Source organism: Eimeria tenella, genomic scaffold (assembly GCF_000499545.2).
Source record: "Eimeria tenella Houghton genomic scaffold, Eth_scaff120, whole genome shotgun sequence".
In the NCBI taxonomy this organism is placed as follows: Eukaryota; Apicomplexa; class Conoidasida; order Eucoccidiorida; family Eimeriidae; genus Eimeria; species Eimeria tenella.
Genome location: NW_013541486.1, coordinates 13,765 through 39,593, shown reverse-complemented (window position 1 = coordinate 39,593; position 25,829 = coordinate 13,765). Strand labels below are relative to the sequence as shown.

At 53.0% G+C, this 25,829-nt stretch overlaps 4 protein-coding genes across 4 annotated transcripts in view; 3 read left to right on the top strand and 1 right to left on the bottom strand.

Annotated features, from left to right (window-relative positions):
• Positions 1-3,635: 3,635 nt before the first annotated feature.
• Positions 3,636-5,048, top strand: ETH_00030525 (uncharacterized protein; the record flags this gene model as incomplete). The annotated part of the gene is made up of 1 exon (XM_013373139.1): positions 3,636-5,048. The coding sequence occupies one exon, from the start codon at positions 3,636-3,638 to the stop codon at positions 5,046-5,048; it is 1,413 nt and encodes a 470-aa protein (XP_013228593.1).
• Positions 5,049-8,173: 3,125 nt separating this feature from the next.
• Positions 8,174-9,247, top strand: ETH_00030520 (uncharacterized protein; the record flags this gene model as incomplete). Its single annotated transcript, XM_013373138.1, has 1 exon — positions 8,174-9,247. One exon carries the CDS (start codon positions 8,174-8,176, stop codon positions 9,245-9,247), a length of 1,074 nt encoding a protein of 357 aa, XP_013228592.1.
• A 1,517-nt stretch (positions 9,248-10,764) lies between these two features.
• Positions 10,765-20,113, bottom strand: ETH_00030515 (uncharacterized protein; the record flags this gene model as incomplete). The annotated part of the gene is made up of 14 exons (XM_013373137.1): positions 10,765-10,846; positions 11,047-11,170; positions 11,583-12,325; positions 12,478-12,594; positions 12,849-13,156; positions 13,346-13,456; positions 13,886-14,239; positions 14,597-14,952; positions 15,122-15,622; positions 15,859-16,399; positions 16,605-16,861; positions 17,266-17,491; positions 17,712-19,265; positions 19,472-20,113. The coding sequence occupies 14 exons, from the start codon at positions 20,111-20,113 to the stop codon at positions 10,765-10,767; spliced, it is 5,916 nt and encodes a 1,971-aa protein (XP_013228591.1).
• Positions 20,114-25,177: 5,064 nt separating this feature from the next.
• ETH_00030510 (uncharacterized protein) overlaps positions 25,178-25,829 on the top strand; it is a gene marked incomplete at both ends in the record, with an annotated part of 10,040 nt that continues 9,388 nt past the window's right edge. The window contains 2 exons of the mRNA XM_013373136.1: positions 25,178-25,357; positions 25,487-25,722. Coding sequence (XP_013228590.1) covers positions 25,178-25,357; positions 25,487-25,722 — 416 coding nt within the window. The remainder of the gene's footprint in view (positions 25,358-25,486; positions 25,723-25,829) is intronic.

Sequence of the window (25,829 nt, the reverse complement as noted above, 5' to 3'; positions counted from 1 at the left end):
CAACAGAGTCTACAGCGTGATCGTCGGCCGACGATATTCCAAATGTGCACACTGAGGCGAATCGAAACAGCGCATGCCTATTGAAGTTTCATGCTATCCGTTTTTGAGCTTACTCCTGAGCAGAAACAACGCCGCATTGGCGCGGGCATGCGTTCACAAAACGTACAGCAAGGGACTGAATGATAGAGAGTAGTGCCGAGGAGCTAGAGAGAGCCATCGCGTGTGAGAAGCCAAAGATGTAAATGCAGTTTTGCTAAGAGGGAGAGGGACAACCTAAAACACGAAACCATATCGGTTATGACCAAAAAGAGGCAAAAAACGCTTAATTCCTGTGGGATCCTCAGGGAGTTTACACACTGCCAGGATCAAGTCAAGGGCATCAGTGATGTCCAAGATCCGGCAACAGCAAATGCGGTCCCGGGTCGCACATCCGAGCGCTTTTCAGTTACATACACTTTCATGTATCATATGTGCTTTGCAGTAGATTCGCTTGGTAGTGCACTCCATATGCCAGGGGCCTGCTTTGTCCACGTCGGCAGCCAATATTCAGAAGTATGCTGTTTGCCCACTTTGTCAAGAAAACAGGGCAGCAAATCCTGGCACTGCTTCTAAGCACTCCTCAAGTGGAAAAACTTGAAATGCTGCCTGCCAGCCATACTTGACTTTCCGCTTCCTGGAAGAGCATTAGACCGTACTCTGCTTGCGAGCCTGACGTATTTGACTGCCCCAAGCAAGCTCATGCGTTAGCTCAAATTCAGCATCCTGCTAGCCAACGACGTTTTACAAACGTCCTTGACTAGCAGGATGCAGATTGCGAAGGCCGCAATCTCGTCTCCAGATCGCGGGCAGCAGGATTTCAGCGCATCTCTTGCACTTCGCCGCTGACACCTTCCCGCTAGCTGAGCTCGCAAACTCTATGGACTTCGGTGTCTGCAAGTAGGTCGTTATGCTTTTGTTTGCTTTGGACTTGGGCTCCTCGGCCTTCATCATTACCGCTCTAGCGCTGTCGGCCCCAAAACATGACTACGACCAATCTTGGCACACAGCGCAGGGTCAGGAAATACACTGCTGCTGGAGGTCGGACGGCATTCTGCAACAGTTAACACCCTTTCACAGTAATCCGTAAGACCTAGTTAGCAGCGTTGCCCTGTTTATTCAAAGTTATTATGTAGCATGCTTAGCCGGTGTGCTGGTCTTTATTTGCTGGGCCCAGAATGCACTAGGAACATGTCGTTGTTGTTTCGAAGCGTTGCTATTAACAGGCATGGAAACTGTCATTAGGAGATGCAGTGGCTGTTTTACTTGGACCCCTCTTCTTTTGCACTGCATTCCATATCAACGGGTTAGAGAGTGCAGACAGGTTTCGGGGTGATAAATACTGCAGTTTCTGGCCTCACTATCCAGGACCGTAGATGTGAGTGAGAGGTATCATTCGACCCACGAAAGTGCTAGAACTTTGTGGGGCAAGGCATTTGTATGTGAGAGGTGACCCTTAAGTCAAACGCTGCTTCAGTTCGTGTACGACTTCGGGGAACTCGAAGCACCACTTGAGGCGAAAGATTTACAGTTGCGTGAGCATTATTACTTCAAGTGAAGTACGGAAAAAGCGTTGGGGCTTAAGGCTAAGTGCTTAGCGATACTATGAGCAAATTGCAAACCTGCACGAGTCGGAAGGCTGCTCTCCGGTGCCCGATGGAACAAGCATTATCAAGTGCCAAATATTAAGAGGTCTTGAAGTCGGGTTAGTTCATATAGCAAGGTTCCACAGCTGTAGAGGCATCCACCGATGCTATGCTGTCTAAAAATTGTCCCACTACACCCGACTATAACTCAACTTATCAGATATTCAATTCCCGCTGATTCAGCATAGCCCGTTCCACTGGTTACGGTTTTGGTAGATATTACATGGAAAAAGCGGTAATATCCCTAAAATGCTCATTGCTTAACCGGTGGTTAAGTGCAGATCCCATAATGGAACCCTTAGACTGTATGAGCATATGAGTGTGCTGCGGCCCATTCGTCAACCGTGTTTTTGTCTAAATTTTCTACACATAAATGTGTTCACGTATTCTATTTTGGTTTTTACCCAACTTAAGGGATGATACGCTGCTGTTGCTGCCCGAGCTGCTGAGACTGAGGGCCCACTGGCACAGCAGAACTGGTCCGGTCGCCCAGGGGCAGCCATGCTAGGTGGGCAGCCACAAACTGTGTGGTATGCAAACTGAATTAAACCATTACATGAAGCACTAAGGGCACACGAATATCTTATTGATTCAATAGTGTGTGCTTTTGAAGCGGGAATTGCTGACCCACCAGCTCGCATGAGGTCGTCTGGCGTCGGATCGAGCCTTGTCCCTGCATCTGTCCTTACTTGTTCACCGTGTTTATTTTTGTTCCCATTAATTGCAATTGATTCACTTCAAAAAAATAAAGGATTGCCATGTACAACTGTGTGTCAGTGACAAAGCGGCAGCAACAACAGCAGCAAGAGCACCTGGACAACAACAGCAAACAAAATGTCTCCCTTCCCCTGCCTGCAGCGCCTCTGGCAACCCTCGCTGTTAGTTTGTTTGGGCCTCATCATTACTGAATCCCACACTAAGGAAGATTTTGGTGAGTTTAAGAAGCAGTTGACTCTGGTGACTTACCTTTATCAGCCTACAGAACAAGCAAGCCCTAGTTTTTGCCTCCCTTTGTCACACTGTATCTCTGTGAGCCCCGCTGGGGCTCCCGACTGAGCAAATAGAACACTTAAAATCAGCAAGAGGCACGTTTGACTTTGCACAAGCAAACTGGGACCCCTGGCTTACGCTGGATCCTTGCTGGGTCACCGTGCCAAGTCTTCTCGCAAAGTTTTCTTACATCGGAACCGCGCTCTTTGTACTTGTCTGCTGGTTACCTACGTCTGAAAACCACCTTCAATTTATTTTGCTTTTATATTCTTCATTTGCCCCGTAGATGCATGTAACCCCGCTGACTTCCCCTGTTGTGTTTTGGTGTGTTTTTCGCAGCACATTTCAATGTCCGTGAGCCCCGCGACGCTTTTGCTGCTCCTCCGTTGGTGTATTTGCTGCTGTTGCTGCAACTGCTGCTGTTTCTGCACCTTCTCACTAGCTGAACTGATGCTGAACAGCCTTTAGAGAGGAGCTGCAGCGCCCATATAACATTACAGGGTGAAGTGCAGCTGCAGTCCAGCTATCTCAGCCCTTTCTTTGCTTCCATCGGATAGTAGGAACATGAGGGTCTACTTTCACTCAAAAACCTGGGCAGTGACTGTTTAAATAGGCCTTTTTGTATCATGACTGCAGCTTTTCTCGTATTCCTCTGCTTTTCATCCGCGTTACTGCAAATTCGTGCTTGCCTTCGAGCAAACTTCGTTGCTTGTGTCGCCGTAGCCGCTAGTGCCACTTCACACAGTCTGTCTGTGGGCATCAAAGTGGTTCTTCCAACGCATGGCCACTTGTGGCTAGCTGATCGCTCTTGAGCACTTCTTTGAAAAGAGCAATATTAGCCTTTCCCTCTTGCCCACGTAGCTAGCTATACATCTTTACACATGGGGAGCAGCAGCTGCACAACAGCACAAACGGAAGGTTGCACATGCTCATGCTTGTGCAAGTGTTGCGTAGGCGCGGCTAATGAAAGAATCCGGGAGTCTGCAGGGGGCCCTGGACACGTTCTGCATGATACAGTGCTTAAGAAATCCTCAAATGAATGTTTGCAGCAACACCAAGGCACGTTTAATACCCAAACCCAGCAGTAGCGACAGCCCAAACCACGCGCTGGAAGGCACTTTCCAGTGCTATTTCAAGGCTCAGGGCGGGGGAGGCGTTCAAGGGCGCTGCGTCTCGGACTGTGCAAGGCAGCAAGAGTGCAAAGACACCTCCTTAGTGACGAGCAACCCAGTCTGGAGCACTGATGAGGCCATTCGGGAGCAGGTCAACACATACAAGGCGTACTTCTGCAAGGAGGACAAATGCCGTGAGCACACCCAAAACAGACTCAACAACTATTGCAAAGAAGCACTGACGTTTCTGTGTCCCCCCAAGGATCCCACCTGCTCCGGGGGGGCTGTGGCGAGGAAGGACGTAGGAACTGTTGCGCAGCAGGAGAAGAGTTGGCGCTGCTATGGGCCTAGTGCCCTTTCTGATAGCGTTAGCAGCACTTGCATGGAGGGCTGCATACCAGATGAGGTCACCTGCGACGGAGGGCTCGAACAAGGGCGGAGCAATAGGCACTGGAGCCTAACCGCTGCTCTAGAATCCATAATTAGGCACGCTAAGGCAGATTCATACAGAGCTGGACAGACCTATGAGCTGCAGAAGATACTGGACAATGCATGCAAGGAAGCGTTGGCCAAGGAATGCCCACCAGACGAAGGCAGTTGCACGGGGGGAGCTGTGGCTCGCAAAGATCTGCCTACACTGGAGGCGAAAGCAGCAGTCTGGAGCTGCTATCACCCCAAGGCTTTGAACAAAGAATCCTTCACAGCTCGTTGCATTTCTGACTGCGGGGATGATATCAAATGCCTGCATGGCACTACCCCAGGGGAGGGTATGGTCTGGACGGGCGTGGTGGACCTGGAGCAGCTGATATCGGACAATGTTCTCAGAACGTGCTACGGTACAGAGCCTCCAGGAGCTCTCAATGGTCTTCAGCGAGAGCTTGACAAGTATTGCAGAGAGCTTCTCTCTGATAGGTGCACCGGAGACTTTTGCTTGGGAGGCGCAGTGGCTCGTAAGGACATGGGGGGCCTCAGCCAGCGGAGTAAGCAGTGGCGGTGCTACAGCCCTACTCAGCTAACAAATTCAGTAGACACAGCCTTGTGTGTAAATGAATGTGGGAAGGAGATTAAGTGCAGGCAGGGAGTAGTTGGTGGCATCAGCAATCTTCACTGGACTAAGGAGGTAGCGATAAAGATTCTTATCAAGGAAAAAAAGAGAGAGTACTGCAAGGTTCCAAAACGGGTGCCCCTCCGTGCTCACGTGGAGGAGAAACAGGAGAAAGCAGCAGCAGAAACGGAAGTAACAGAACCAGAGAATTCTGGCTAAATGTGTAGCCAAGCAGCATCATCTTGTATCGTTCGCAGTTTGTTTTGCCTCGCTTTTTAGTGTTTTGCCTTCCACACATGTGCATGCATGCGCACCCAAGGCCCCTGTGTTTCATGTAAAACTGGCTACGCCATAGCTCGTGCCTTCTTATACTCTCGAGCATGCTTCACCAAGAAACCAAGGCAAAGGGCAATATGTATGTGCCGTCCACAGGGTCCTGCTGTCTTTCAGCTACGTTGTTCAGACATAGCAGCAGTACCACCTGTTGCAGCAGCCGCTGGTGTTGCCGCTCTGCTGCAGCTGCAGCAGAGCGAACGTGACCTTGGAGGGCATGGACGGTGTTGCGTGTGTTGCTCTTGCATGCTTGAGGTGACAGCGACACGGAATGAGTTAGAAATGGCACTAGAGCTGATCCGACCCCGCGGCCCTCAGCAACAGAGATGTGCTGCTGCTGCTTCTCTAGTTCGTGCGCTGTTAACACTAAAGCCTCTTTTGGTTCTTTAGGGTTTGGAAGAACTGTGAGGGCCTGCTTTTTCTCGATAATGCCATTTTTTTCCGTGTATTAGCCTTGAAGGGAGGGAGCCAGCCGCAGATACACTTGAAGGCGCCCATTAGGCTGCTCCAGACACCCAGAGAAAGTCTCCCCGAGGGACAAAAGCTGTACCTGCTGCAGTGGCTTTCACTTGCAGGCAGGCCTTTTAAGACACATTTGCTTGTTTTTTCTTATTGCCTGAGGCATTCAAATATATTGAGCATTTGGGGCTCGACTACTTGCTGAGGCTGCAGTAGCTCGTGTTGCTGCATCCACGTCTGCCAGTGCCTTTGCCTCCGTTCCTGCGGCTCCTGCTGACTTTTTTAGCACTAGACGGTTCGTGTTGGAACGCTTTGGAGCCAAACGTGTAGTGTGACACTGCTTTTGCTGGTGGTTCTTTGCCTTTCGTGGCCATCGGCGGAGGTGTGGCTGCGAGTAAAGATAATCCCGAGGCTGGCAAGCCAAGTGTGGGGTTGATTAAGCGTGGTTTGTCAGCACATGAACTTATCTAATTTCTTTTGTGGCGGTCTCCCTTGGTCAGCAGAGGCTTTCTCCTTGTGTGGGGTGGCAGCTAGCCCGTTGACTAGGCAGCTCACGTGGAGGCTCATGTCTCTACGATCTTCACGAGTACACCTACGCATGCTGTATTTCCAAAATGTGTGCAGAATAATGAGAGATAAATGCTGCTGCTGCTGCTGCAGCTTCTACCAGTGGACACCGCAGGCGCTGGTCTGGTCCAGCGACAGGCGGCTGCGGTCCAAGGCCTGTTTTCATGTTTTGACGATTTTTGTTTTTTACTGCAACAAAATATAAATTTTTGTTTGATGGCAATTCCCTATCTTTTTAGTTTTCCGCCCCTAAAGGAGTGGCTCAAGAGGACGCGCCGCTATCCGCAGAAGACCCTGTACCCAACTTTCCGGCGGGCTCGATCCTCGTACCATTTTCTGCGTCGGCTTGCAGTTGCCCTCGCTAATTTTATTTTGAAAGGTTGAAATAAATCCAGTCAACAAGTGCAGAAGCTGCGCTGTGCAGCTGTCGATATGGCACGGGTCGCCAGCAGCAGCAGAAACGTCATTTGCAGCAAGATGTGTCCCTACACAAAAAACGGTGTAGCCTTCCTTCTTTTGCTTATTTTTGTTTGGATCTCCAACACCGCAGCAGCCTCTGCCCAAAGCCTTAGTGAGCTACTAGTGCAGCCAACTCCCCACTGCAAGGATGCGGCACATCCTTACCAACGCCGAAACCCAACGTGAACTGCCTCCCGTCCTTTCTAATTTTGTTCCCTTTGGGTGCATTAGTGCTCCAGTGTGCTTATATTGAGGCTTCTAGACACTGTCGAACTATGGGCTCGGCGGGCATCTGCAAAAGCCACTGAAGGCTCCCCTGGTGTTGGATCTTGAAGCTCCCCTAGAGGCTCTCTTGAAGCTCTCTTGAAGCATTCCTTTGTGCAGAATCCCTCATGCCTTTCCTGTGACGTCGCCATTCCCTCTTAAGTGCCCTTGATGCCTTTCTTAGCCCTCTCTAAGGCCCTCCTGGGGAACCCGTGGGTCTCATCTCAGTGTCCCGCGGGCTCTCCTTATCTGCAGTATTCATTGAAACTCAGACAATTTCTTCTATATGTGCATACAACTTTAGCTCTATGCTCATACGGACTGTCATTGCCCGCAGTATTCATTGAAACTATGGCAACTTCCTCTTTGTTTGCATGCACACTTAGCCCTATGGTCCCCCTCGCCTTTCCGTGCTTTGGTTTTTCAAGAGCAGGCATGCAAGCGCCATAGTTTTCTGCTGCTGTGCTTCGTTTTTGTTTGCTGCAGATGCTGCTACTGTTCGTCAGCCCCAAGCTGCTGCTGTTTCTGCTGCCTTACCTACTGCTGTTCTTGCTTGTTCGCCTTTTGCGGCAGCGCGTGCAACTCTTTTCTTGTTGCTTCCATCCTTCTACATCTAAAATGAATTGGAACCCTTTTTGGGAAGCATATCTGGCTGCTGCAGCTGCATCAATAGAAGGCAACAGCGGCACCCTGAAATGCATTCGCATCTCTGGGTGCCGCAGCGGCTTTTCCCTTTCCATTGAAAGCAGCTCTGTAATCTAGGGATGAGAAATTTGCTACCTGCGGCTCTGCTATAAGCTTGTTTGCTTGTTTGCCTGCGTCTGCCTTGTTTTTCAACTCGTACTCAAGCGTTGCATGAGGCTTTGTTTCCAAGTTCATGTTATGCGGGCGTTTGCGCTTATCTCTACTTCTAATTCTGCTTCTACATTTGCGCCGACGGATGCAGACGCGAAGATAAGCACCAATACCCACTTGAACATGCGCGTATTCGTATTGTTGCGGCGTAGGCAGAATTTCTGAGGGCAGCAAGTGGGCTCCAGGATGCGCTGGACAAATTCTGCACGTTGCAATGCTTAGCCGCCAAGGAATTGACTACTTGCAAAGACTGCAGGGCTCGCCTGGTCTCCAACGTTGTCAGTGGCACGAATACCAGCACAGAAAAAATCTATCAGTGCTTCTACAAGGCTACCAAAAAAGGAGTAATTGAAGGGCGCTGCACGTCGAACTGTGGAAAAGAGCAAGAGTGCAGGGAGCCCGAGCTAATGATGGACCGTCCTGTTTGGAGCACCGATAAGGCCATTCGGGAGGTGATGAACAACTTCAAGACGTATTTCTGCAAAGAAAACAAGTGCTTGAAAGAAACTCAAGATAGACTCGACAACTTTTGCAAAGACGCACTCCGGTTTCTGTGTCCTTCCAATGATAAAAGCTGCTCTGGAGGGCCTGTGGCGAGGAAGGACGTAGGGACTCTCACACAGCAAACGCAGATGTGGCGCTGCTATAGCCCTTTTGCTCTCTCTGGTGACTTTAGCAGCACCTGCATTTGGGGCTGCTTACCACATGAGGTTGCCTGCCAAAGCGGAGTCAAAGGAAGGATAAGCGACGAACACTGGAGTCTGACCTCTCCTCTAGAGAGCATAATCAGGCACGCTAGGGCAGAAGCATACAAAGCCGGAGAGAAATATGTTCTGCAGAATCTGCTGGATAATGCATGCAAAGAAGCTTTAGCCTCGAAGTGCCCACCAGAAAAAGACAGTTGCAAGGGTGGAGCCGTGGCTCGCAAAGATCTGCCTAGCCCGCAGGCAACGACAAAAGCCTGGAGCTGCTACCACCCCAAAGCTATCATCAATACGACCTTCACAGCTCTTTGCATCTCTGACTGTGGAGAGGATGTCCAATGCCTGCACGGTACTAATCCAGCGAAGGGTATGGTCTGGACGAGCGAGGTTGACCTAGAAAAACTGATATCGGACAACGTTCACCAAACATGTTACGGTACAGACCCTCCAGGAGCTTCCAATGCTCTTCAGAGAGAGCTTGACAAGTATTGCAGAGAACTGCTTTCGGATAGATGCACTGGAGATTTTTGCATGGGAGGCGCAGTGGCACGCAAGGATGTGGGAGACTCTAGCCAACGGGAAAAGCAGTGGCGGTGCTACAGCCCCAGTCAGCTAACAACTTTAGAAGACACAGCCTTGTGTGTAAATGAATGTGGGGAGGAGATTAGCTGCAAGCAGGGCGTCAGCATGGGCGTCAGCAGTCTGCACTGGACTGAACCGGCGATTCTGAGTCTCATTGAGGAGAAAAAGAAGAAAGATTGCAACGTCGCAGCATGATTGCGCCGGAAGACTGCATTTGCACCCACACATGAAAACCGGCAGAAAGAGAAAAAAAAAGACAAAAGGAAGGGGTGAACGGGAGAGAGGGCTCTTGTCCTGCTAACGACAAGCCAGTCACGAACAACTTCAGACGAAGGCATCTAGCGCTCAAGACTTGTCAGGTATTCAGAGACAGCAGGGCCGCTACTATTGAGAAAAACAATAATACTAAAGGGATAGAACAGAAAATCGGCAGCCTCTGCACATCGTGGCCTACGCAAAGGTGGGGAAATTGCTGCAGTGGAAACAACAGCATGCGCAGCAGCAGTCTCAGTGGGGACAGAGGAGTAGCCAAGCAGCTAGGGCGCCCTCTAGTTTTGATGCAATTGCAAATGAAGTATATGGGTAACAATAATTGCAGAAGCAGGAGTTGAAGCGGCTTTACGCGGCAAAACCTCTAGTCGGCGCACACGGGAAACAAGTGGATCCTCCAGTGCACTCCTAGGCAAACGGAAACAGCGTAGGGGAGAACAGCACACTCCTTGCAAACAAAGGGATACAAGATCTGATATTTTAGAAGGAAGGTTGGGGATCGCGGGACCAAGCGGCAGCAAAAGCAGCAAGCAGCAAAGGCAAGAGGTATGGCGAAACGTGCGTGACCAGGGCTGCATCTGAGCAGCATCGTTCACTATGGTTACCAGCAGCTGCCGCTTTCCAGCAGTCCGTGCCTTCGTCCATACAGGTAGTGTTTCAACCCCAGCGCTGCGTGCGCAGGTGCACACTATTTAGGCGAGACCACAGGTGCGACTGCATCTGTGCATGCGTTTGCTGGGTGGCAAGGGCCCCAAGCCAGCGAAATTCCTGAACATCGGGCTAGAAATGACACGGCTGATGGGCTGCTGCGGGGTATAGGCCGCAGCCGCCGCTGTGGTGGGACGAAAAGCCCCAACTGCGCATCCGCGAGGGAGCGCCTTTTGCCGTTGCAACTTTCAGATATGCGGCGCTCGCCCAGTGGAGCTAATGGAGAGTGGCAATGAAGTCACTCGACCCCAGTCCGTGCCCCCCCGAAGCAGGGGCTTCGGCATCGCGTTTCAACGTTATTTAGATCAGCTACGGCTTCTTAAGAGCTAACGGTTTCTGTCTTCGAGTTTCAAGGCTCTGCGTTCAGATACGGCTTCTTCAGAGCTAGTGGTTTCCGTAAAGCATGGAGCTCCATGGGGTACACCAGTAATGCTTTATAATGCTGCTTCCACATAGTCTGGCGGCAATAAAGAAGCCGCAAGAGCCAGGTGTACATAATTCCGATACGTCCGTGTGACTTCTGCAACACATGCGCTGGCAGCAGCAGAAGCACCAGCAGCCTCAGCCGCTGCTCCTTTGTAGACAAAGGAATTCGGCACCTTTCTGTTGCGCATACATGGAAGAGTTGCATCCATGCATGCAACAATGCATGCAAGCGACAATGCACGCATGCACGGGCCCCGCAGCAAGGCCCTATTGATTTGGGGCGGATCTCGGAAGAGGAAATGCGAGCTTCAATGCAGCTGCCGCAGGTGCTCAATCTGCAGTAGCAGTTCATCTAGGGAGGGCAGCGACAAGCCGATTTCCTCTGCAGTGCTGCAGCGGCAAAGACAACAACCGCATAAGCAGCAGATGCAGATGACGCAGCAGCACAATTACTAGGAAACAGCTAGCCAACCACATTTGCACGCAGGACTAATTCGGTCTTATGTCCCCCAAGCCCCGCTTTTGGCTCTGTCTGTCTCTTAGTCAATGACCACAAGAAGCAAGGACACATAAAGCATGCACCAGCTTACACTCTAGCCAGCTTGTACACCTCCCGCTGTTCTCTTGGCCGCAGCAGCAGCAACTGCTCTAACATATCTCCGTCTACAAAACCCTTATACGGACTCGACCCTTGCCCAGGTGATCTCCCACGAACTGCACACGCAGAGCAGCAGCAAGACAAACATCGCTCACAGCTGCTACTCCTGCTGCCCCTGGAGCTGCTGCTGCTCCTGCTGCTCCAGCAGCTTTAAGAGCGGAGCCCCTCTCAGGCTACGCAGAAATATGCAACAGAGGTAAAGCCCGGAATGGGCTCGTGAGATATCCCCAAACAGCACTGCCACTAGGCAAGAGGAGCTACAAGAAAATGACAGACTGAGAGGCAGAAACAAAAAGAAAAGATACGAAAAGAACCAAGTATGGAAACAGCGCTGTTGTGAAGCCAACAAACTACGCAAAAAACAGACAGGTATTTAAATCAATCATTTGGATTTGCGAGCAAAAAAACCGGCCTGCAGTCAAAGTGCTGCCACTGCATGCATTCACGTTTGTCCTGTTTTGTACGTACACCCGATCCACTCCATGATGTACCCAACAGCATCCTCCACCACCGCCATCTTTGCGAAAGTTTCAGGGTCTCTCAGTTTCAAAACAACTCCAATGCTGCCTTCAGCTGAAACCCAAGTGCGAGTGTACGAGGGGCAACAGAGCGAAGCCGACTTCTGGTGCGGCTGTCCACTGCTGCTGTTGCTGTTGCTGCACCCGCCGCTGCTGCACCCGCTGCTGCTGCTCGATCCAGACAAACCCAGCATCAGACCCTCGTGCGCGTCCTCTAGCAACCCACCTAGAACCTCCTCGCTTGCTGCTGACGTAGCTGCTGCTGCTGGGGGGCCTTGCTCCCGCTGCTGCTGCTCACTCGAAGGTCCCCACAGCAGCCCCTCAGTAACTTGTACGCTGATGCCTCCGTGGACGAATTTGTTAAGGGAAACTGGAGTTTGAAGCGCAGCAGAAGGCGAGAGTCGAAAGCGCTGCGCATCACTCATACTGAACCCTGAAGCAGTCTCAGCAGCAGCACCCGCTTGCTGCTGCTGCTGCTGCTGCTGACGGTTTCTGCCGCTGCCGCCGGCCGTGTCTTCGTCCTGCTGCCTCTCTGCTGCGGCAGCAGCGGCAGCAGGGCGCTGCTGCGCCTCTCCGTCACGCCCGCAGCAGAGGCCTTTGAGGGCCCCCTCAGGCACCGCCCGCTGCAGCACCCACAAGTTTTGTTCTCCATCAGACATCAGGCAGCTGTCTCCATTCAAGAGCGAGACTCCCCTGCGAAGCAGCAGCAGCAGCAGCGGCAGCAGCACGAGACAGGCCGGCTTCAGCCCCAACAGCAAGCAGCTGTGTCTAGAAGCTGCCACAGCAGCAGCCGCAGCAGCCACAGCAGCAGCAAGGGCTGCAGCAACGCAGCAGCAGGGCCTCACAGCGGCCATGCACATCGCATATCCCTTGCGACTTCGCGCAGCGCTTTTTCGCTGGGCCTCCATTCTACAATGCAAGCAGAAGACATCATGTCACCAACGCAAATCAGCCGGTCTTCTCTGCAGCAACAAAACAGGAAATGACAAGAAAAGAAGAAACAAGAAAGGCCCATGGGACTAAAAAGCAAAAAATATGCAAAGAAGAGAAAAGGGAAGCCTAAAGGTCAACAGACAGACACAGGAGGAGTCCCTGCCTCCTTGAGCTCCACGAGCTGCAGCAGCTGCTGCAGCCGTATGTGTCATAGTGCTGCTGTTGCCGCTGAGGCTGGTGCGGGTGCTCCTGGTGCTGCTGCTGCTGCTGCTGCTGCTCTTACAGGACGTCGAGTGAGGCAATGAAAGTGCTGGCAGCAAACGTGGCAATGCAACGCAGCTGAATGCGGCCCAGAGCACCCAAGCCTTTGTCCGCAGCTGCAGCAGCAACTGCTTCTTTTTCGTCTTGAGACACTCCATCATTGTCCATGTCTTCCCCTATGTCCATCAAACTCGAGCCGTCACGTCTTCGCTGCTGCTGCTGCTGCTGCTGCTTGCGGCGCTGGCCGCGGCGCTCCGGCTGCGTTGCGCGGTTTGAGGAGCGCTCCTCTTGGAGGCTGTCTCCGGGGAGGCTCAGTTTGATCAGTCGAAGCTGCAGCAGCAGCAGCATCGAAATACACTCCTCACAGAAGCAAAAGGCATCAGCGGCAGCACCCGCAGCCACATCAGAGGCACACAGCTTTTCTCAGCTAATTGTTTCAAGGAAATGGATGGGGTGGGCAGCAATGCAGCAGCAAGAACAACAGCAGCAACAGGAGCAGCAGAAGCAGCAGCCGCATACTTGGTGGTTGCATGCAGCTAAGACCATGCCGTCAAAGACCCGGAGTTCGTGGACTCCCGCCAGCAGGCGCATGCGTTCTGCTGCTTCAGCTATGACCAGCATGCCGTGAACCTGTGCGGTAGCAGCAGCAGCAGCAGAGGGAGCAGCAGCAGCACAGGGGCAGCAACACAGCTAAGCAGCTACAGCAAGCAGCGACAAAACAGTTTCAGCTGAATGGAGAGACGCAGCAGCTGACAGTTAGGCAGGAAGCAGCAGCGCGCAGCACTAGTGTCAGTGGAACAGTTCTGATTAGCTGCTGTGGCAGCAATGCACCTGCGCTGCAGCAGAGCAACCGCAGCAGCAGTGTTGCTGCTGGTGAAAATGCAAGACACTGAAAGGCGGGGAGAAGCCTCGGATGGCAGCAGGAACAGGAAGCAGCAAAGACAAGGAGAAAATAACAGCAGCAAGGAAGGGCAAAGGGCTCAATAAGAAGACTAATAATGCCAAAAATAGTTGAAGAGGACAAAAAGTAAAAAAGACTTCAGAGAAACGCCAGCTTACTCTGGAAATCCTCAAAACATGAATGCAACCATTTTGGGGGACGCAGTCATTAAGTACAACTTCAGCTGTGCCCACGCACAGCAGCGCAGCAGCAGCATCTGCCTCTCTCGAAGCAGCAGCAGCTGCAGTGCTTTCGCTGCGTGGCAGCAACTGCTGCTGCTGCTGCTGCTCCAGCTGGCCTTTGGCTGCCATGCTGCTGTTGAAAGAAGCTCCAGGGGGCCCCCCTAGGACCCCTGAGGGCCCCAGACACAGCGCCGAGGGCACATGTGTGGGCTGGGGCAAAACGAATTTGCCTTCGACATTTTTCGTGACGGGATTCACAAATAAGACGCAGCTGGGCTCTTCCCGGCCATCCTGGGCAAAAGGCACAAAGACTTAGAGACCGCCGTTTAGCTGCTGCTGCTGCTGCTGCTGCTGCTGCAGCGCGGGAGGCGCGCAGCAGCAACGCGGCGTCAGAAGCCAGCAAGAAGGGGGAGAAAACAGCATAAGAGGAAGCCGCAAGGGGAGCAAGAAGCAGCAGCAAAATCACAATTCCAACTTTCTGAACTTCCAAAAACTCCCCGAAATCGAAGAATTCGAGAGGACACAAAAGAAAAGAAACCTAAAAGTGAAACAAATGGAAGAAACTCCCCACCCGAAGTGCTGCTGCCCTACAAATGGAAGAAACTCCCCACCCGAAGTGCTGCTGCCCCTGCTGCAGCAGCAACTCACCACAACTTCTGCAGGACAGGCCAAAGCCACCACAGAGACAGACTCAATTGGACACAGCGCATCTACAGTGCGCCCCACAGGCAGCACGCGGGAGTGCAGCCGCTGCGCCTGTTCCCTCACTCCCACGTGCAGCACTGCCCGTGGCTGCTGCTGCTGCTGCTGCTGCTGGCCGCCCACCGGCGAACGGTACCACCCACTGCTACTGCTGCTACTGCTGCTGCTGCTGTCGGCTGCGGCGGAAACAGCAGAAGCGCCTTCTACCCACAGCAGGCCCAGCTGGGGGTCTGTGGCCCCACAGCTGAAGTCAGCAACGTGCTGCAGCGAGACGCAGGGAACGTGGTTGTAGGTGAGGCTCCCTGATGATATGCAAAGAGACAGCAACCACAATGGGGTGAGCCAGCAGCAGCAGCAGGTGCAGCAGCAGTGGCAGCAGATGCGGCAGCAGCTGCCGCATGCAGCGGCAGGTGCAGCAGCTGCAGCGGCAGCAGCAGCATCGGCAGCAGCTGCAACTTCTTAGAGGCCCACCTGCTGCAGAGACGTGTATGATGGTGGGGCTCGAGCAGCAGCAAACGACACAAGAGACATCATGGCGGGCCTCTATTTCTGCACTTAGTCGCTGCCGAGGGGAGACTGCGCGCAGCTTCGACCTTTCGCCCTTGCTGTTGCTGCGTCGGCGGCGCTCCTCCTTGCGCTTAGCAGCAGCAGCAGCAGCAGCAAATGGAAGCCGCGGAAGACTCACAACGCGGACAGGGCCACCCCCCACAGAAAAGACTCGCCCCGACAGCAAAGACAGACGCAGACGGATAGCTGACCCTGTGTCCACGAAGTGCCCCGTCATAAGCGCACTCCCGCTGCTGCTGCTGCTGCTGCTGCTGCTGCTGCTACTGCTGCTGCTGTCTGCTGGCTCCGCAGCCGCGAAGCCCAGACGGAACAGCACCACCCGGCCGTTGCTAAGCCCAGCTAAGCAAAGAGCGACGCCTCTCATGCAGCAGACCAGCGTGGAGACGATCCAAGCGCCCATCTCGCCTGCCAGCAGCAAAGGAGCAGCACAGCAGCAGCAACTTCAGTAAGCAGCAGCAACAACTGCGCCTCTCACCGGTGGAGGCAGCAACACCTGCAGCAGCACTCATGTCAAAACTCTTGCTGCATGCAACGCGGTTCCGAAAAGCTTGGCATATCTCATGCAGCAGCTGCCGCTGCTTTACAGCCCAGAAAACTGCCCCGATAGCAGCAACTGCAGCAGCAGCAGCAGCAGGGCGCACCCTTGCATGCATCAACGGTCATGAGATGTTCCAAGTTGGGCAGCGACAGCAGACGGACGGTGCCCTCCCCAAACAACCCCACAGCAGCAAGGGCAACGGAAATGGAAGCAGCAGCAGGTGCAGCAGCAGCAGCGGCCTCGTCGCTTGCTGCTGCAGATGTTGGGTCAGGAATGTCCAGCCGAGCTGCATGCGCAGCAGAGGCCTCATCATTCAAGTCCCTGGTCTGGAGACAGCAGAAACTGCGGCTGCTGCTTCTGAAGGAGAGAGCAGCAGCAGCAGTGTCAACAGTCAGCAGCAGAACATCTCCCGCTGCAGCAGCAGCCGATCCCCGCCCGATGCCTGCCACAGGAGCCACGGAAGCAGCACTGATGCGCGACTCCGCAGCCTCAGCAGCAGCAGCAAACAAGGCACTGGGGCCACAAGGCTGCAGCTGCAGCAAGGGGCCCCCCCCGGCCGCCGCCGTGAGGTGTACAGACACCGCAGCCTGCAGCGCCAGCGAAGCCTCGCAGCCATCTAGCGCCAAGAGCCCCCGGTGCAAAACCTGTTAAAAAAGACAAAAAGGGGCATAAAAATAAACAATTTTGTGTCAAATTCAACAAAAAGACAAAAAGAGCAGCAGACACTCCGGTATTCGCAGCAGCGGTGCCTACACACAGCCAAAGCTGCACCGGGACTGCCAGCAGCAGCAACAGTAGTAGCAGCACTAGAAGCAGCAGCAGCCACAACAACAACAGCTATATGTGCACCTGAAGAACCACTAAAGGAGAGTCTCGCCCTGACGCGCGTGGGAAGTCTTCTCCATCCTGTTCCATGGGTTGGCCTGCCTCTGCAGTTTCCGTGTCTGTTGCTGCTGCTGCTGCTGCTGCTGAGTTTGCATCTTCTGGCTTGAAAAGGCAGCAAATAAGTGAAGGCTGCGAAGTGACAAGAGCCCCCAGGCCCTCCAGCGCCTCAATCTCCCCACCGTCCTCAGTCTCCTTCCAGCTGCGGGAAGCCACAATAGCCCCTGCAGCAGCAGCAGCAGCAGAGGCAGCAGCAGCAACGAATTCGGATGAAAGAAACGCAGCAGCTGCATCTAACGTGCAGTGTTTTTCAGCGGTTAACCAACAAACGCCGAAGAAGTTGCACAGCACGCAGGCAGGTGCAGCAGCAGCAGCAGCAACAGCAGCACAGGTAGCGACAGCAGCAGAAATAGCAGAACCGGCACAGGTAGGTGCAGCAGCACAACAGCCACAAACTGAGAACCGGCAGCAGCAACAGTGAGTCCAGCAGCAGCAGCAGAAACGCTGGTGGTAGCGGTGATAGATACAGCGCCACAGAAAACCGTAATAGCAGCAGCAGAAAGTAGCAGCAGCAAGAGCAGCAGCAATGAGCCCAACAGCAGCAGCAAAGGCGGAAGCAGCAGGTTACTTGCGTCGGGCTTCGCACTTGGCTTGCCCCTCCACTGCAGCAGCAAAGTGCGACACGGCGTGGAAACGGCAGCAAGCAGCAGCAGCGAGCCGCCTCGCAGCAGCCGCAAACACCAAAGACCTTCCACGGGCTGCTGCAGTGCAGCAGCACCAGCAGAATGCAAAAAGAGGCCATCTCGTACAAACCGCACGGCCCCGCTGCTGCCGTTGCCGCAGCAAACCGCCAGCTGCAGCAGCAGCAGCACACACAGCAGCAGCACCAGTGCAAACAGCTGCAGCAGCGCACAAACAGCACTAACACCAGCAGCAGCGCAAACAGCAACGACCCCCGCAGTCACGAACAGCAACAGCAGCGCAACAGCGGCAGCAGCAACAGAAGCAGCAACAGCAGCAGCAACAGCAGAAGCAACAGCAGCAGCAGCACTGGTCTGGAGACTGCTGCTGCACCTGTCTTTGTCCCTTGCCCTCAAAGTCTGCTATGCAGCAATCTACGATTGGCCCCAAATTACTTAGGGCTTCCAGCACTCGCAGACGCCCCCGCTGCTGCTGCTGCTGCTGCTCTGCTGGCTGCGGCTGCTGCAGCCACTCTGCAGCAGCGCCGACGCCTCCTGCCTCGTCAGAGGACAGGCTCAGGCCTAAGCCGCTGCAGCAGCTGCTGCTGCTGCTGCAGAAACCATCTGCTGCTGGCTCTCTAATGTCCAGCACCAAACTGTCGCTGCAGGTGGAAGCAGCAAAGAAGGTGTGGGGCCCGAGAGGAGACAGCTGAGAAGTTTCGCATGCATGGCCCAGGAAGCAAACAGACAAAGACACGTCGTCCCACCTGCCAATGCTGCTGCTGCTGCTGCTGCCGCTGCTGCTGCTGCTGCTGTCTGAGACGGACGGGGGCGAAACACGCAGGACGGCCTGCAGCGCGTTTCCCCTGGCGTCGACGGCGACGAAGACGCAGGTTTGCTGCTGCTGCTGCTGCTCTGCTGCTGCTGCTGGAGAAAGCGTTGCTGCAGGCCCCGAGAGAAGCGCAGCAGCAACAATATCGTCGCAGCCAGGAAAAGTAGTTTGCGAGCAAACTGGGCTGAGGCCTCTGGCGGAAGCAGCAGCCGCTGGGCCAATCCCGACGAAGGAGCTGCTGCTGCTGCTGCTGCTGCTACTGCTGCTGCTGCTGCTGCTGCTGCCAGAGGGCGCCGCAGCAAAGTGCTTCTTGGCAGCAGTTCTGTCCCTGTGGGGAGGCTGGGCAGCTAGCCAAGATATGCTTTTGGGGGAAAACACAACAACCCCACCAATGGGGAGCGGCAGCGGCAGCAGCCGGGAGGCCCCCCCCGGCAGCGGGAGGGGCCCCGGGGGGGCCCCGCAGCAGCAGCTAATTGGGTCTGTGTCTATAAAGGGTACATCTTCCTGCGGCAGGTGCAGCAGCCGCAAATAACGATCTGGAGGACAAATGGGGGAGGAGCAGCTCATGCTGCTGACGGTGCTGCAGGTGTACAGACACCCCAGCTGCTGGCACTGCCCGCTGCTGCTGCTGCCCCACACGCCCTCTCCCGCTGCTGCTGCGCGCCCGCAGCCCGAAAACAGCGCCTCCCGGCTGCTGCTGCTGCTGCTCAGCTGCTGCTGCCGCATCTTCGGAGCCACGAAGGCTATGTCCAGGATTCCCAACTCGTGCACGAACACCACCCGCAGCGGGTTGTACAGGGGAAGAGCTGCTGCACTCTCTGCTGCTGCCTGCTGCTGCTGCTGCTGCTGCTGCTGAGACGACGAGCCTTCCTGCTTCGCCTGCTGCCACTGCGGGGACTGTCCCTGTTCCTTCACTCGCTTCGCCCTGCTGCAGTCTGGCTCCCTGCTGCTACTGCTGCTGCTGCTACTGCTGCTGCTGCTGTTGCTGATGCTGCTGCTGACTCGGCGGCGCTGCAGGTACTGCAGCCTGAACTCGTACTGGTGAATTGCAATGTCTCCTGTGAGGGGACAAACGGCCAACAAGGGCCTCCCCTTGATTCTCCGGAAGCAAGGGAGCTGCAGCAGCAGTCGCAGCAGCAGCAGCAGCAGCAGAACATCACAATGCTGCAGATGCTGCAGCAGCTGCCGAACGAAATCACTAAAACATGTCCTAGCGGCACACGCACGGAAGCAACGCGCACAACGAACAGCAGCAACAGCGGCAACTCAGGTCCTACAGCAGCAGCAGCAACAGAAGCAGCAGCAGCAGTTGTGCTGGGTACCCGCAGGTCGAAAAGCTCGATGGGAATGACTTTGCGCTGCTTCCTGTCGTAGGTAAGAAGCATGAGGGTTTGGCAGTCTGTCAAAACTAAAAGATCTTCAAGTCCTTCCTTGTGTTTGTCTTCATCTTTGTCTTCTTCAGGTGTACAGACAGCAGCAGCAGCGCCGCAGGGGGGCGCCCGCGGCACTGCAGCAAGAGCAGCAACAGCAGAACGACACGGCAGCGTCACGGGAGGACTGAAGTAGGGGGATCCAGCTTCCTCCCCCTCATCTGCTGCTGCTGCTGCTTCTCCTGCTGCTGCTGCTGCTGCTGTGAGGGCGGATCCGGGGGGGGAAGAGCAGGAGGCGTCGGCGCCGGCGCTCGGGCTGCTGTACCCCCGATCCTTGCTGCTGCTGCTGCTGCTGCTGCGTCGGCGGCGCCTGCTCTTGGAGTTGGGGTGCAAAAAAACCAAAGAGCGGGGCCTGGCCAAGACAAGAGTTGGGGTGTACGGGGATCTCAGCCGCACGCTGCAGCAGCAAGTAACAACTGTGGGGGGGAGAGAAGTTGCAAAGTAGTAGCCCCCCCCCTGGCGATCTGCTGCTGCTGCTGCGCCGAGTGGGCCCCCCAAGGAAGCTGCAGCAGCAGCAGCAACAGGTGCCAGCATTGTGTCGAAGGCTCTGCTGCTGCTGCTGCTCGTGATGCCGTCATGCAGCAGCGGCTGCTGCTGCTGCTGCTAGTGCTGTCGCCCTTGCTGCGCGGGAAACGCTAGGGACGCACACAGTGATAGCGAGTGCACTGCAGCAGCAGCGGCGGCAGCCGTCTTTGGGGCCTGGGTGCTGCTGCTGTCGCTGTTTGTTCCTGCTGCTGCTGCTGCTGCTGCTGTTGCGCCGTTGCTGCTGCCAGCAACGACGACACCATGTCTCTCCCTCCCTCCCTATTCCTTTAGATGGTTTAAATTCAAATTCAATTTGTCGCATTCAGCTGCTGCTGCTGGTCACTGCAAAGATGCAGCAGGGCTTATCGGTTTTGGTCTCCGCAGCAGCCCCACGGGGCCCCCAGTCTACGGCTGCTGCTGCTGCCTAGCTGCTGCTGCTGCTGCTGCTGCTGCTGCTGGCCAGCGCCTATGCGCAGCAGCAAAACTCTCGAAATGTGAAGCAGCTCAGCTTGCATTAAGGGCTGAAGTCACTCTTAGCCGGAGCCGGCTGCGCCATGTGTGCCTACCTTCTACATCAGCAGCAAAGACACTCGAGGCCTTTAAGCCTATTTAAACGGCCTCATGGCGAAACTAAAGCTTCCTGCCGCAAAATTTAGATTTATTAGACCTATTGGTGCCCTCAGAGAGGCCCAAAAGAGTCCAATTGCCTGGTGCTGCGGGACTGCAGCTCCTGGAAAGACTCAGAAAAGACTTCCGAGTTTACCGTGCGGGTTTTGAGTAGTCTTGAGGTGTACGTACACCGCAGACACGCTGTGGAAAGTATATATATTTGAACTCCGTCATAATAGTAAGATGTTTATGGGATGTGTGAAAGAGGAAGTCACCAGTCGCTGCAGCCCACAACACTAGCCACTGCGGATCTCACGTCAATATGAGTCTTTTGGATACACTTTTGGATTTTTTGAGCTCAAATCCCAATGAAAACAACTCATTAATTCTCATTTTTGGGGGCAAATGAGCACAGAGTGCAGCACTGTCACCTTGTGTGTGATCTTCTGCGAAGAAACCTGAACTGGCTTTCCGTGGGCTTCTGCTGTATCTCTCAGGGCCTAAATATATACCGTAATTCTGCATTTTTTTTTGTGGTTCATATTTCGCTTTTAGGAAAGCTGAGGTAGCTAGAAGTCCCAGGTGCTTTCTACTGATTGCAAACTGCGGCGCCGTGAGTTGCGCATTTCGCCGAGTTCAGAAAGCGGGCTTAAATGACAGCTTTGCGGGCTTCATTTAGACTCTGAAATCCATCTTCCCTTTTAATTTGCATTTTACTGATGGAACATACATTTTAGAGGCCTGGAGCTCTGCAAAATGTCTAATCTATTAGCTCAAGGAAGCAGCAGCTCCACAGCAGCAAAACCCAGCAGCACGAAGATTCCCCGCAGCACCAGCGCAGCGTTGGTGTCAGTGAACTTCCGTGCTGCAGCTCAAAGGCATTTTGCAGATTCTCCTGCTCAATTTGCAGCCTCTTATCTATTTCTGGCTTGGGAATATTCCCATCAGGCCACCTAATTAGATTTCCCGCAAGGAAATCCAAAAGCTGGGTAGTTCTTGTTAGGCAGCTGTTTTGAAAAGAAAATTCAAAATGCGAATGCTTTGAACGCAGCTCAAAGTGTTTGGTGCTGAATAATAACTTGCATTTGGCATTTGTTGAATTTTGTCGAGGAAAAGAACGCGCCGGACACCGAAAACATTATGCAGATGATGCCTCGAATCTGCCAAAGTTTGCTCACGCTGCTGCTTCATTAAGGATTATTTGATAATACCGTTTAGAGTTCTTCCGGCCTTTTTCGCTGGAAGCTGATAATGGACTGAGGACTTAGCTTGATAAAAGCCCACCTGGATGCAGCTGCACACCAGCTGCTGCAGTTCTAAACTTCGGCAGGAGAAAATACTTGAATACTTGCATACTTGAATACTTGAGTACTTCTTGAACACACTTTCCAAGATCTATCACACGAGAAATAAATGGATAAATAGCCTGCGGGCTCCCCAAACTCTAGATCCTCTGTTCTGGTGTGCAGAGCTGCATCAGCTCACCAGTAAGAAGCCGTTTGAACGACAATTTCGGCATTTTTTCACTTTTCCAAGATTTTGAGAAGCGTTGACTTCACAATTAAAGGCTATGATGTCAATTTCTCAAGTTAAAGTCCCACCATTAGTGATCTGGAGCCATTTTAGGGCTTAGATTGAAGGCTAAGGCTGATCTGCAAAGTTCTAGCTTTCTGCCGAGCTGCGGCATTCAACAAGCGTCATTGCCTTGGCAAGATATTTCTTGAGCTGCAGAAGACTGTTGACTTCCTAAAAACAAAATTGTATAAATATTTTACAGAAATTGTATTCTTCAAGATTCATCTGTTTGTTACGAGCTTGCAGGTGGCTTCCCACACCTTTTGAACTCAAACTTCCCGATATTTCAACTTCGATCCATACATGCATGTTCTAAGACTTTGGACTGGACTCAAGTTTCTTTTGCGTAGTTTAAAGAGTCAAATGCATGCAGATATGCACTTTATAACAAAAAAGAATGCAAATAATATTATCTCCAAACACTGCTTTTGCTGCAACCAGAAGAACTGTGTGGAGCCTTAAGATTACAGCAGGTGCAAAACAAACTCCGCTGCTAAACGTAAGTTGGGGAAACGGCATTAAATACACCTTTTGAAAGCGAATTCGAGACATTTACTGATGAAACAAAACATAAAGAGTTTTAGTTTGATAGAGACCGGAGAAATTCCAGCGGAGGAAAGAATTAGCGCGGATTTGAAATAAAAGAAGACAGAAAATGTAGACCGGACTGCCATACCCAGATCGGCTAGGATTTGCCCTTTTTGCGAGATGACCCCCCTAATTGTTAAAAGGAGTAGTATTTTAGATTAATTTTTCAAATTTGATATTCCAAATACACTTTTTTTCAACTGATGAGCACTACTATCTCGAAGACGGGCTCATCGCACACGCAGAAGAGCGTCTTGGGTGAGTGTCAAGGGTTTCCCTCAGTGACTTCAAATCTTATTTCATTTCAAAAATTAATTTTTATTTTTATCTTTAGTAAATAAATAAACAATGAGGAGTACTGTGAATAGCTGAGATACATGTGGAGGTTTCCGCCGCCACGATATTGCAGCTTTCTGCAAAAGAAATGCAAAGTTGTCTGCCATCGAGCCTGAAAACTGGAAAATTTAATCCTGAAGATACATTTATTTTAATTATTAATTCATATATACTTATTCACCGTTGAATTGTGGGGCCAACTACACATCCCGAGCACTGCCTGCAAGGCGCAGAAGAATATGCGAAATCTTTTTTCGCTGTAGAGTCAATGGGTCTTCTAAGAGAGCATAAATACATTTTAGTTCACAAGTTGCGCAAAAATCTTATCTAATTCTTTTCTTATTTCTCTGTCGCAGTCTGCAAGTTGATTATCTTTAGTCCGAGTTGTCATAAAAGAACAAAGTTTTGGAAGAAAGACCTTCGAACAGGCCCTACTTGTAACTTTCACGAAAAGTATTCATGACCTCAAGGCTCCACACTGAGCTGCGATCTCTCTACAGCCAGCAGCAGCAGCAAATGCAGCCACTAGAGGCCAAACAGCAGCAAATGCAGCCACTAGAGGCCAAACAGCAGCAAATGCAGCCACTGGAGGCCAAACAGCAGCAAAGGCAGCCTCTAAAGGCCAAACAGCAGCAAATATGACCTCTATATAGGCGAAGTAGCAGCAAAAGCGACCTCTAGAGGTCACTTACATGCTCTTTGCTGCAGCAAGCAGCACTGCGGCGGCTGGGGGGAACAGCCCGCCCAGCTTTGCTGCCAATCTGAAGGCTAGATTGCATTTTAAGATTCTTAATTTCGACTTTTTGGTTCACAAGAACAAATTCATGTCTAATTGCACGTTTTTTCGCGCAAAAAGTGACATGTGTGCAGCGCTTTCCGCTGAATAGTCAATTGTACCAATTCTAAGGAGCACGGAAAAGCCACCAAGTCCTTTTGCTGCAGCTTTTTGGGACTTTCAGTTTTGTGTCTGCTGCCTTTTGTTTGCAAAAGCAAAGCACTTGTCATTAAAAAGAATATTTCCGAAAATGTTTTCTGTTTGAAAGCCAAAAGCTCTTGTCCTTAAAAAGCATATTTCCCCACTGTGCATGCAGACCCTGCCAGCCCCAAACTGCATGCGCTGTCCCGCTGAGGCCTTTGCATGCATTTTTAAACTCCATTTAAAGTCTGTTAAGTTTTCCAGTAAATTATTAAAGGCCTCCTCGCCTCCGCGCAGCAAAGGCAGCAAATCCAGAGACCACTTCCAAAACACAATTATATAATTGAAAAGAAATGCCAAAAGACCTTTTTTAATACTTGTTAAGAAGCTTGTACGTACTCCTGGGGCCCCCTAGGGGCCTCTCGGGGGCTCCCTTGTTGCTTCTTGGAGCCCGTGGGGGGCCCCCAAGAAGCAACGGGGGGGCCCCTGAGGGGCCCCTCCCTAGCGAAGTTTAAATTTCTCTTTGAGTTTCTTTGAAGGGGAAAGAGGCGAGTGGTTAGGGCCTTGGGGCTGCATGCGTTCTAGTGCATGCAACAGCAAAAGTTGAAAAAACTGAAAAAAGACAAAGTGGCAAAGAGAAAATTGTCTTTCTCGCTGTCCTCTTTAGAGGACAGCCTGTACATACACTCAAACCCTAAACCCTTTTTCCCTTTCCTTTTTGCAAACAAACAAAACGCCCGCAGCACCAACACGGGAGGCAGCAGCTAGCTGCCGCAGCTAGCCACAGCAGCTAGCTGCTGCAGCGAGCCATAGCAGCAGCTAGCTGCTGCAGCTAGCTGCTGCAGCTAGCCAGGGCAGCTAGCTGCTGCGGCTAGCCAGCGCAGCTAGCTGCTGCAGCTAGCCAGGGCAGCTAGCCGCTGCAGCTAGCTCTACTTAGCTGCTGACAGTCGATCTTTCCTCCCCGCACCCTGCCTGCCGCTGCTGCCAAACAGGAGCAGGAGCAGCAGAAGCAGCAGCAGCACAAGCAGCACTGCGTTTCTACAAATTAGATGCTGCAGGAGCTGCGGGGGCTATACCTTGAGAAGTGTCTCTGCAGCTGCAGCAACTCAGCCCTGCTCCCCGCTGATCTTCCGCTGCTGCAGCAGCTGCTGCGGCCGCTCCGGCATTTGCTGCTCCTGCATCTGCTGCTGCTGTGGCGGCTGCTGCAGCTGCTGCTCCAGCGGCTGGCGGTACTGCTGCTGCTACTGCTGCTGTGGCTGCCGTCCCTGCATTTCGTAGTGCATTTGCCCCTGCTGCTGCTGCAGCCCCACAAGCAGCTGCTGCTGCTGCCTCAGCTGCTGCTGCTGCTGCTGTTGCAGCTGCTTGTGCAGCAGCGGCACGTCTATGCAGTCGTCGCGCCTGAAGTGTATGTACACCACAGCGCCCATGAAGAGGAGAAAAAGGAAGCAGCAGCAAAGCTGCAGCAGCGTCAGCAGCTCAACAGCAGCTTCGGGGGGCCTCCTTTTGCTGGGGCCCCAGAGGCCCTCCAGGGGGCCCCCCAGGGGGGCCCCCAGGGGCCCCAAGGGGCCCTCTGGGGAAGCCAGCCACCCCACAAGTGGGAGAGATTGGAAAAGTGCTGGCAGCAGCAAGTTGTGGCGCAGCAGCAAGGCTGGCAGGAACAGCAGCAGCCTTGCTGCTGCTGTTCCCGCTGCATGCAGCGAC